The sequence below is a fragment of the Scyliorhinus torazame genome, chromosome 10, assembly GCF_047496885.1.
Source record: "Scyliorhinus torazame isolate Kashiwa2021f chromosome 10, sScyTor2.1, whole genome shotgun sequence".
NCBI classification, from domain to species: Eukaryota; Metazoa; Chordata; class Chondrichthyes; order Carcharhiniformes; family Scyliorhinidae; genus Scyliorhinus; species Scyliorhinus torazame.
This window is the reverse complement of record NC_092716.1, coordinates 176,131,850-176,144,245: the sequence shown is the minus strand read 5'-3', so window position 1 is coordinate 176,144,245 and position 12,396 is coordinate 176,131,850. Positions and strand designations below refer to the sequence as shown.

Below are 12,396 nucleotides of genomic sequence, written 5' to 3'. Positions count from 1 at the left end.
TTATTTGTCACTTATGAGCCCAAGCCTGGAAATTATCCAGGTTTTGCTGCATTTGGGCATGGACTGCTTCAGTATCTGAGGAGATGTGAATGATACTGAACATTGTGCAATCATCAGCGAACATCCCTACTTCTGATCTTATGATTGAAGGAATGTCATTGACGAAGCAGCAGAAGATGATTGGGCCCAGGACACTACCTTGAGGAGCTCCTGCAGTGATGTCCTGGAGCTGAGATGATTGACCTCTAATCATCACAACCATCTTCCTTTGTGCCAGGTATGACTCCAACCAATGGAGAGTTTCCCCCATTGACTCCAGTTTAGCTAGGGCCCCTTGATGCCATACTTGGTCAAATGTTGCCTTGATATCAAGGACAGTCACTCTCACCTCACCTCTGGCATTTAGCTATTTTGTCTATTTTTAAACCAAAGCTGTAATGAGGTCGGGAGCTGAGTGACCCTGGCAGAATCCAAACTGAGCGTCCGTGAGCAGGTTATTGATGAGTAAGTGCTACTTGATAGCACTGTTGCTAACTCCTTCCATCACTTTGCTGATGATGGAGAGTAGACTGATGGGACAAGAACTGGCTGGGTAGGATTTGTCCTGTTTCTTGTGTCCAGGATATACCTGGGCAATTTATTGCTTGGTAGGTGCCAGTGTTGTAGCTGTACTGAAACAGCTTGGCTAGGGGTGCTGCAAGTTCTGGAGCACAAGCCTTCATTACTATTGCTGGAATTTTGTCAGGGCCCATAGCCTTTTCAGTATCCAGTCCTTCAGTTGTTTGTTGATATCATGTGGCGGGAATTGAATTGGCTGGAGACTGACATCTGTGATGCTGGAGATGTCCGGAAGAGGCCAATTTGGATCATATACTCTGCACTTCTGGCTGAAAATTGTTGCAAATGGTCCAGCCTCTTTGCACTGATGTGCTGGGCTCCTCCATTATTGAGGATGGGGATATTTGTGGAGCCCCCTCCAGTGAGTTGTTTAATTGTCCACCATCATTCACGGCTGGATGTGGCAGGACTGCAGAGTTTAGATCCGTTCCATTGGTTCTGGAATTGCTTAGCTCTATTACTTGTTGCTTATGCTGTTTGGCACATGAGTAGTCCTGTTTTGTAGCTTCACCAGGTTGACGTCTCATTTTTCGGAATGCCTGATGTTGCTCCTGGCATGCTCTCCTGCACTCTTCATTAAATCAGGATTGAGCCCCTGACTTGGTGATAATGTCAGAGTGGGGGATATGCCAGGCCATGAGGTTGCAGATTGTGGTTGAATGCAATTATGCTCCTTCTGATGGCCCACAGCGCCTCATGGATGCCCAGTTTTGAGTTACTAGATCTGTTTGAAGTCTCTCCCATTTAGCACGGTGGTAGTGCCACACAACATGCTGAAGGGTATTCTCAGTGTGGAGATGGGACTTTGTCTCCACAAGGATTAGTCTGTGGTCACTCATACCAATGCTGTCATGGGCAGATGCATCTGCATCAGGCAGGTTGGTGAGGATAAAGTTGAGTATGTTCTTCATTCTTGTTGGTTCCCTCGCCACCTGCCACCAGTCCAGCAGATATGTTGTTTAGGACCTGGCCAGCTCAGTCTGTGGTGGTACTACCGAACCACTCTTGGTGATGGACATTGAAGTCCCCCAGATGTACATTCTGTGCCCTTGCCACCCTCAGTGCTTCGTCCAAGTGGTGTTCACCATGGTGGAGCACTGATTCATCAGCTGAGGGAGGACGGCTTGACCATGTTTAACCTAGTGCTGTTAACCTTGACCATGTTTAACCTAGTAACCTAGACCCCCTTCATGGGGTCTATAGTCAATGTTCAGGACTCCCAGGGCAACTCCCTCCTGATTGGCAGCCTCTGCTGGAATAGTGATGGCGGTGTCTGATGCTATCTCTAAGATATAATTCCGGGAGAATGACAACAGCTTGGCTTTTGACCCATTTTGGCTTAAGCCCCCAGATGTTAGTAAGGAGGACTTTGCAGTGTCGACAGGGTTTGCCGTTGTTTCCAGTGCCTAGGTCTATGCCAGGTGGTCCGTCTGCCTTTATTCTTTTTTGTTCCATTTGTAGGGGTTGAATACTAGGCAATTTCAGAGGTCTTGTAAGAGTCATGTGTAGGCCAGACGAGGTAAGGTAAGGATGGCAGATTTCTCTTAAGGACATTAGTGAACCAGTTGGGCTTTTATGACAATCAGCAATGGTTTCATGGTCATCGTTAGCCTTTTAGTTCCAGATATTTTAATTAGTTTTTTTATTCCACCATCTGCCATGGTGGGATTTGAACCCGGGTCCACAGAGCACTTTGGGTCTGGATTACTAGTCAAGTGACAATACCACTGTGCCACCGCCTCCCTCCAATTAATCTCTCAATTGGTCATTTATCTTATTTAAAGTTTGTGGAACTTTCTTGAACATAACCTTGTCCAAACAAGGTTATACATCCTCTTCTATAACACAACCACTCCTCTCATGAAACAATCTCAAACAGTCACAATCAGACAAATGCTCCATAAGCTTTCAAGTAAAAAGGAAGACTGATGAGCTTCTCTCTAGTTTAGCTAGTTCCTATTCTGTGAACAATGCCTCCATAAAACAATCAAAAGTCAACCACACCATTTCAACAATAGTGAAAAAAACAACATAAAACTGAACCAAAAACAGGATGAATGATTTACTCTTGTATATTTTGTTCTTTCCTTAATACCCACATATTCCATGTAATAAGTGAGCAGCAAACAAAGAATAGAACAAATAATGCAAACCAAATGCACAGTGAACAAATTGGCGCTGTTCACAATGTTGAATTTGGAAAAACAACAACAGGACATGTGTACAACAGATAATCCAGCCACCCACACATGCAAATGTGCATACACAAACACACACACAAATACCATTAATGACACAATGGGTGAGATTCTCCATCCCGCCACACCCATTTTCTATGCAGCCGCGCCCCCGCCGGCAATGGCAACCTCCGTCCGGCAGCCGGCCAATGGAGTTTCCCATTGTGTGTACTCCCACGCTGTCGGGAATTCTGCGGGCGTGAGTGCACTGCTGGCAAAGCGAAGGATCCTACCGATGGAGAATCCAACCCAATATATATTAGGCAATACATAATTGACAAGATTCAATGCTGAAAGCTGAACAGCACATGTAACCCACAGAATAAAGGCAACAGCACCCAAAACACAATTTGCAACATAAATATGTAATTTGCGGCAGCCTTTCACCTCTCAAGGCGATGTGTTTTGTCCTGGTGGTCAACTCTGTGTTGAGAATCAGCTGGTGCGAGTGGAGATCTCCACTCTGGCCTGGCAGTCTCTCTGACATTTGCAACAGTGGGAGGCAGTGAGCTGAGAAGGTGCACAATTCACTGGCCTTTGTCTTCTTTGGGCCCTCTTTTCAGCCAGCTGGGCTTTTCATGTCTTCTCACCTCTTCCAATGCATTTCAAAACAGTCAGCCTGCAGAAGTCATAGTCATAAGCGACTGTCTCCCAGAGTCGTTAGTGTCAATGTCCACCATCTTCATATCTTGCTCGCGGGTGTCCTTGCAGTGGAGGTATGGATGCCTAGGAGGTCATGGCTCAGTGGCCAACTCACCGTACAGAAGGCCTTTGGGTATACAGCCATCACTCATCCAATGAATGTGGTCGATCCAGTGCAGAGGTTGTTAGCTTCATAATGAAACACAATACTGAAGATTTTAATGCAAACATCTAAGCTTGCCTTAATTAGGACATTATTTTAGAATTATCTCATTGGCAGTGAAACACTTTGCAATGACCTGAGGATATTAAATCTGCAGTATAAATACATCTTCTTTGTATTGTTAACATGCAATGAATTACACAATGCACAACAGGCAACTCAAAGCACACAACAATATACAATACACAAGACACAAAAATATAGGTAAACACTAGCCAAACAATATATAAGATATAAATCAATGTAAGGTAACAGACAGAAATTAAATATTCAGTCCATCAAATATACAAAATGACGCATGCACCATATGGCACAGGGAACATCAGACAGCATATGAGGCACACGTAAAACTGCACAGCATGCTACACAGAAGACCTCACAAAATACAATGCAGTGCACACACCAACAGCGATAATGCACAAGATATCTTTCTGTTGTTCTTGTGATATGGGTGACACTGAAAATTCTGTATTTAATGCTCATTCTTAGTTGCCCTAAGTAGATAGTAGTGGACCTTCCTGAATTGAGCCTTTTAGATGGTAGATAGGAGTCAGGGGTCAGAATGTGAGCCATTCATCACAGAGAGTACAGTCTCTGCCTTTCCTATGCACAGTAAGAAGTCTTACAACACCAGGTTAAAGTCCAACAGATTTGTTTCAAACACTAGCTTTCGGAGCACTGCTCCTTCCTCAGGTCATTCACCTGAGGAAGGAGCAGTGCTCCGAAAGCTAGTGTTTGAAACAAACCTGTTGGACTTTAACCTGGTGTTGTAAGACTTCTTACTGTGCTCACCCCAGTTCAACGCCGGCATCTCCACATCATGGTTTCCTATGCAGCCAAGATGTTAATATGGCTCGGCCAGTTCAGCTTCTGATCAATGGTAAATTTCAGGATGTTGATAATGGTGGACTGGATTGTGTAGCTGAAGAGTAAGAGGAAAATACTGAGATTTATCTTGTTTGATAATGGTAATTTATCTAGAATTTGGGTTTCTCAAGCCTGGATCTATCTTGGTCCTGCTGCAGTTAATCAGGGGCTGTCTGGTTATCAAAGAAAGTATAAATCGGACTAAACACTATAGAATCATTAGCAACAGACCAACTCCTGACCTGAGAATGGAGGGAAGGTCATTGATAAAGCAATTTGAGATAATAAAGCAGCAGATGCTTCCTTGAATAACTCTACAATGACATTTGGAACAATAAACATAACAAGTAACATGCACCAAAAAATTACAGTCCATACATAACAGCGTAAGAAAGCACAGAGTGAATAACAAATGGTCCATTAAACTGTGTGGCTCCTGTCACCAATGTAAAAGTGATTCTGCACCATCCATTTAATTTCCAAGGAAATAACAATACAAGAAGAAACATACTCACATCATAAAAGCACAGACAATAAAGAATGTGATTTGAATTCATGAAGCAAGGCACACATGAGTACACAAATCACAAGGCATACAGCTAGGCAGCAACAGCTCCTCATAAAGCAAAGCACTTGTGCACTGGGTATGATATAAAATAACACATCCCGGCCAAGTGTTAAAGATGCTAAATTCAGCTTATATTTCAGATGACATTCAGAAACTATAATTACTTTTCTTTTTAAGTTATCACATCATCTGAACTCCCTTGATACTGCCTTTTAATTCATTCCTGGATATTTATTAATCCTGTTTTGTGTGACACTGATATCGATATGTCTATAACATTAACTGTAATGACCTCTGAAGTTGAAATCTGTGTGATTGATACTAAAGTCTCTGTAGAAGTAAATATTGGCAGGCACAGGAAGCCTTTGAGAAACTGCTTCTTTTGACAGTAAACTTTAATAATCTGTCTGAAGCACAAGATGCATGTATGTGATATGTGGGTGTCCATGTGTGTGTGTGTATATGTGTGTGCATATGTGTGCACGTGTGTCTGTGTGTAAGTTGGTACCTGTGTGCCAGTGCATATTTGTTTGTGTGTGTATGTCTCTGTCCAACTGCTTGTGTGAGTATGCCTGTATTTGTGTGTATCTGTGCGTATGTGCATGAGTGTCTCTGTGTTGTGCAACATTCACTCCCTCCCCCATTGGTGCACAGTGGCAGCAGTGTTTACCATCTACATGATGCAGTACAGAAACTTGCCAAGGTTTCTTCAGTAGCACCTCCCAAACCAACAGCCTCAACCACCTGGAAGGACTGGAACAGCAGGCAGATCTAGGAATGGCAGCACCACCTGCAAGATCCCCTCCAAATCATACACCATCCAGAATTGGAAATATATTGCTGCTCTCTCATCACCATTGAGTCAAATCCCTGGAACTTCCCAGTCAAATAATGGGACAATGTTCAAGAAGGTGGCTCAAGGCAATTAGCGATGGCCACATCTAATGAACAAATGAGGGTGGGATGGGGGAACCTCCAGACTCCCCATCATATTTATTCTCCTCCTACAATGAAATGCTTTAGGAACAACCATGGCCTCAAAAACACACCACGGCTTGGCACAGTAGCAAGTACCATGAATGTAAACGGTTCTGCGGGCAACTCGATGGTTCTTTAGCTATTGAGAGATGTGTGTGTGTGTCAGTGCCGGGCAGATGCCAGGGGCTCTGGGACCTTGTGGATGGTGTTTGGGGCTGGCGGCTGCGCAGTTTGTCTGTCGGGGGGGGAGCTCCTCCTTCCAGTCTCCGCCGCCGCCGCCGCCGCTGCTGCCTTTTCCTTCCTCTCGCTTGTCTCCTTGCAGCACCGCCGGGCTCCAAATCTTCACAAAATAAAAAAAAGGCACAACAATGTAGATTGCCAGCCGGGAGGTTTGCTGGATAGTGTGTAGCAGGGGGTGGGAGGGAGGGAGGCTTGCTGCAGACTGGGCTGTTGCTGGGCTGGGCTGCTGTGCTGGCTGCAGGCGGAGAGGCAGATGCCTGGTCGCTGTCCGTGGTGCTGAATGATCAGCTCAGTCCATGTGGCCACCTCCCGCGGCAGCTCCCCAGGAAAACGACCTCCCTCCGCGACATGTCTGATCGAGGAGATGGGCAAGGGCGACGACAACGATCGCATCGTGATCAACGTGGGAGGGACTAGGCACGAAACGTACCGGAGCACCCTGAAGACCCTGCCCGGCACCCGGCTGGCATGGCTCACCGAGCCCGGCGCATTCGCCAACTTCGACTACGACCCCAAGGCGGACGAGTTCTTCTTCGACCGGCACCCGGGCGTGTTCGCCCACATCCTCAACTACTACCGCACGGGCAAGCTGCACTGCCCGGCCGATGTGTGCGGGCCCCTGTACGAGGAGGAGATCGCCTTCTGGGGCATCGACGAGACGGACGTGGAGCCTTGCTGCTGGATGACCTACCGGCAGCACCGCGACGCCGAGGAGGCTCTGGACAGCTTCGAGTCCCCCGACATCAACAGCGGCGACGGCGAGGCGGGAGGCGCCGGGGACGGGGTCGCTGACTCGGAGGACGAGCTGGACACCAAACGCCTGGCCCTGGGAGACTGCTCCCCAGAAACTGGAGCCAAAGCAGGCTGGTGGAGGAAATGGCAGCGCCGCATTTGGGCTCTCTTTGAAGACCCTTACTCTTCGAAATATGCACGGGTAAGGGGAAATAAATACATTATCTTTTTTAAAAATCTTGACATCCAATAATCTTCACACTAGCACTCGAACAGTCACACGCCACCCACATCGAAATAAAGAACCGGTTGGTCAAATAAGCCGAGGAAAAATTGTAGAAAGTCATTCAATTGAAATGGGTGTAACAGGGGCATGTCCACATTGAGTTAACGCCGACAGGAACCTGATTACAAAACAGTTATTAAAGGAGGTAGAGAGGGAGGAGGAATAAATGTTGTAAACTAGACCAGGGGGCACCTGCAGATGTATAATCATTACAGAATTCCAGGAATACTGGACTGAGATGTTGTATCCTCCACTGGGGATGGGAAGATGACACATTCAAAGGGGTTTAGCAATCACTGGTGATTGTAGTAAAACCGTGTATATCTAAACATGACTGCTACTGAGCAGACACTGGGTGGGGTGGGGGGGGGGGGGGGTAGGTAGAGGTGACAGATATGTGCGGTTCAAGTGAGCGCAAAGCCCCTCTTCACAACACCAAAGTGTCCTTTGCCGAGGGGCTGTTGTTTATGGCAGTTTTCCAGGGAGCATAGCCTTCTCAGCCACATTAGTCATCGGAAATGCCAGTCACAGTGGAGGGTTACTTGGCGGGGTTTCTGAGAACTGGGTATAGGTTGTAACGCGGGACCCAGCATTATTTCGGAGAACTGGTGCTTCTGTTACATGCTGTTGAGGGCAGCGCGCAGCGGGAGTGCGTTTCAAATTGGGGCTCATTGGTATTCCACAGGCGTCCAGCCCCAGTGCAGACTGCAGCGGGATCCGAGGGTCGTCACTTTAACCTCAGATCACAGTTTCATCCTTAAGAAAGAAAAGAGCGGCGGTCACCTTACCGGAGGGAGCCAGTGATTCCAGCCATTGAATATGTTTTGATCTTTGGTTTAAAAAAAGACTGAGGCTGGAAATGGCCAGATGAACAGGAATAATGTTACTGTAAAGAGCCAACATCAATACAATCATAACATCTCTAAGTGCAAATGTATACCTCTAATTCTGCAAAGTATGACATACTCCATATCAAATTGGTCATGTTTATACATTCTACAAAGCTCCTGAGATGGATGTCGAGTTTTAAAGCGTTTTTCCTCTTCTATATTGCTGGCTGGATGCCATGATACATTATTATCGTTGCCCTCAGAAAATGATAGCTATCGATTTGTAGATTATTTAAACACTGATAGGTGGACGGTGATATTGCACATTCTGACCAGTCACAGATAATGCTGCACCTTCTTCCTTTTCTCAAACGTCTCCGCGTCCCAAAGATTGAAATCACCATTTTCCAGCTTATTGATGGGCCGATGTACTTACCTGGGGACAAGATCTGTGCATTAACTCGCAGATCGCTCTCGTTGCATAACGTTGGGGCCACCGCCTGTAATTCAGGCTCTGCTTGCCAATGTCTGAGCACACGCGATGTTCAATTAAATGGGAATGTTGTGCTGGTTCCTGAACACATTGAGAATTTATGAAGGACAGGAGAGGGAGAAAGGGCAATTTTTAACCCAAAGTAGCAGCAAACAGTCTAAATTTCTATATGTGCGAGATCTCACATCATTCACAGTAGGGGTTTTGCATGTTCCATGTTGCATGGTATACATTCCCGAGTCCCCCCTTCTCACGGGCAGTGGGATTTCTATCCAGGGTGGCCTATTGTAATGTCCTTTGGTCCTTATTTCAGAGAGACAATCCTTTTCATCCGCAGTAAAAACAAATCATGCTATTTTACTGCACTCCCCCAGAGATATAGGGTAAGAGATAGTGAGAGAGAGTGCGCATTCAGGCGGGATGAAGGTTTCAGGAACAGTGTGCTTCCTTCACACTCCAGCAGGTGGTACCTGGCACCGTGTCCGATTTTCCTGAAATCGCTGCAGTAAAAGGAAGGGAAACGGATGTTTACAGTCCACAGGCAGACACACAAACACTGAAATACACACAGGCCGGCAGCAGGTACAGTTCCCTTTGATCCAAAGCGCGGACGGAGATGTCAAGCAGATTTGACCTTGAATCAATCCGGTGGGTTTAAAAATGAAGTAAACCCTCCCTTGCCAATTACACAGCTCCAGAATGGGATCTGTCATCCAGGGTGCCCGCCAATACTTCCCTGCAGCTACTACACTGAACCGGTGTGCATTCCTCCGTCTTGAGACAAATGACCTTCATCAATGTACCGTCACCAATAGTGACATTACGTGGAAATCACTCGGATCTGCTTAATGTTGCCTTTATTCCTATTTGTAAATTACAATGATATACAATACAGCAGATAGAAAACAATCCCCGCCGTGCGAGGAACACAGACATTGAAGGAATTGTCTCATGTCAAATGCAGAAACCAGAATAGCCGTGGAACTGTTCCCAAACATTGCTTACAATTAATTCCACATTCAGAAAGTGAATAAGAGCATTTAAATCGGATTGCTTTGTTGTTTATCACTACTATTTTCATGGCGTTCTCATTCTTGAATGAGTTTGTAATTGACCGGGGACCAACACAGGGCAAGTTAGCGAATTGCACATTAATCGAGAGAAGGAACCAGACTCGCTCAATGCCAAACTACAAGGACAAGCTTAGGCATGGGGGGAGGGGGGGGGTAGTTATTTTTTAAGGAGAATGATGATATGCGAGGAGGGTGATTGGAAACAATTTCTGGGCATGACAGGTGGAGGATTTTTATTTGACCTGTCCGCCAATTGAATCTTCGTCATCGTCACGAAAACAGCATCTTCATGGAATGCAAATGTTCGGTCAAGTATTTATTTGATTTGGTTGGGGGGGGAGTGGTGTGTGTTGGGGGGGGGGGGGGGGGGAGTGGGCAGCATGTCACATTCATCCCCATGTCATATATTTGATGTGACTTTTCAAGGCACTTACTCCACTGCACTAAATACGTTCCTGCCAACTCTTTCATACAATACAGTTGGTGGAATTGAATAATGCAGTGGGTTAGTCACTGTCCTTTCACCCCTGGGACTTTTGCTCAACTCGGAGCAGATTGGTGGGATAAAAGTCACTTCTGTTCACTTTGTATCTGTATCAAAATGAGCATAGAACGCCCAAAGCACAATGGTAGTACGGTGGCACAGTGGTTAGCACTGCTGTCTCGCAGCACCTGGGTCCAATTCTGACCTTTGGTGACTGTCTGTGTGGAGTTTGCACTTTCTCCCCATGTCTGCATAGGTTTCCTCCGGGTGCTCCGGCTTCCTCCCACAATCCAAAAAATGTGCAGATTAGGTGGATTGGCCATGCTAAATTGCCCCTTAGCGTCCAAAGGTTAAGTTTGGTGGGTATTCGGTCGGGATTGGGTCTAGGTAGGATGCGCTTTCGTAGGGGAGGTGCAGACTCGATGGACCGAATGGCCTCCTTCTGCACTGTAGGGATTCTATGAATAGTCAATCCAGATTTTGTTGGGCAGGGAGCCCAAAGCACATGGCTGCCAGTAATTTAGCACCATATTCACTAAATTACCTAATTTCACAGCACAGAAACAATGCATTTAGACATCAAGCAAACTCTGGATGAGTTCTTCACATGGAACACCACTTTGAAACATTGCTGTTCTGTTCACTTCCCATATTCCTTCATATCAGCCTTTCCAAGGAATTATCAAATTCCTTTAAGAAAATATGGATGTTGATTGTAATAATGGCTTTTGGCAGATAATGTTGCAGTCATTATTATTTCAGTGTGAAGACATTTTTTCTAACTTTAGCCTTAGTGCTTTTGGTGATTCTTAACATCTGTGCTGTTTTGTTACCATCTTCCTTAACCCAAAGGAAAAATCTGTCTCTACCATAATCCTTATTATACTGAACCCCTCTATCGAGCCATCTCTTAACTTTCTTGGATTTGATGAAAACATAGCAGCTCCACAAATTGCTTTTCCTAACTATAATATTTTATCCTGGTAACCTCTTAGGTGCATGCTGCAAATTGCCCATTGCATCTTCTCCACAGTGAGGTACCCGGAAATGCATGTTGTACTTGGGCAGCCTAATCAAGGTCATATATAAATTCAAACTTACATCCTTGCAGTTGTAGTCTATGGCAACTAGATACAACGTTTACCTTTTTTGTAGTCCTATCTCGTTGCACTCTTACCTTAATGTCCTGCACTGATGCAAGACAGGGTTCCTTTGCTGCACAGCTATTGTAGGTATTTCCTTTGTAAGGATGTATTTCCTTTCATCATTATTCCCCAAATATATGACTGCACATATTCCTATATTGAATTGTATTTGCATCCTGACTGCTATCCTGCATGTCAATAACAATTTTCAGTCTTGGTTGTAGCCCCCAATTTATTATCAACAACAAATTTCAATATTTTCCCATCAACTCCTGAATCCAGATTATTAATATATGCATGAACCTATCTTTCATTGCGGAGACCTTGTGCGATCTTCAGGTGGGGATCACGTTCAGCGGGCAAAGAATAGTTGAGTTTATTGCTGCAAAGGGATTTTTCTGCAGTATATGCTAAGGAGCTCGAAAATGTAAAACTGAGACACGACAGTGCCATCACTGGCAGGAGAGTGAAATTACAGTGTCACAAGTTTAAGTAAATACTTTCCATGATAAATAGGAATTTTGCACGGAAACATTACAGGAAAAATGTGGTAATAATTTTAAATATAAATGAGTGCGGGAAAAATAATAGGAAGTAGGCAGGAACATGAGGGTGAAATTACAGTCAGGTCAGGCATGATATTATTGAATGGCGGAACAGGCCTGTGGGGCTGAGTGGCCTACTCCTTCTCTTAATTTGTATGTTTATATGAAGTTAGATAGGAAATAAAGACAGTCCCAACAGTGACCCTTATTGAGGACTACTGATACTGTCCAATCCTGAAATTCTCCTATTCCCTCACCCTCTACTTCTTTCTCTTTAATTACCTATCTATTTTAAACATTTGACCTTTTAATTCTGAGTACAAAACTCTTTGCCAAAAATCTCTTATATGATTCCTTGCCAAGTGCCTTTTGAACACTTCCACCAAATTTCCTTTATCTATCCTCATTATTATTTCATCAAAGAATCTTATTAAA

At 44.9% G+C, this 12,396-nt stretch overlaps 1 protein-coding gene across 2 annotated transcripts in view; it reads left to right on the top strand.

Annotated features, from left to right (window-relative positions):
- Positions 1-6,382: 6,382 nt before the first annotated feature.
- Positions 6,383-12,396, top strand: part of LOC140431057 (voltage-gated potassium channel KCNC1-like) — a 202,475-nt gene continuing 196,461 nt past the window's right edge. For both annotated transcript variants that reach the window (XM_072518973.1, XM_072518974.1), the window contains exon 1: positions 6,383-7,307. In XM_072518973.1, the coding sequence (XP_072375074.1) occupies positions 6,654-7,307 (654 nt within the window). In that variant the 5' untranslated portion in view covers positions 6,383-6,653. The remainder of the gene's footprint in view (positions 7,308-12,396) is intronic.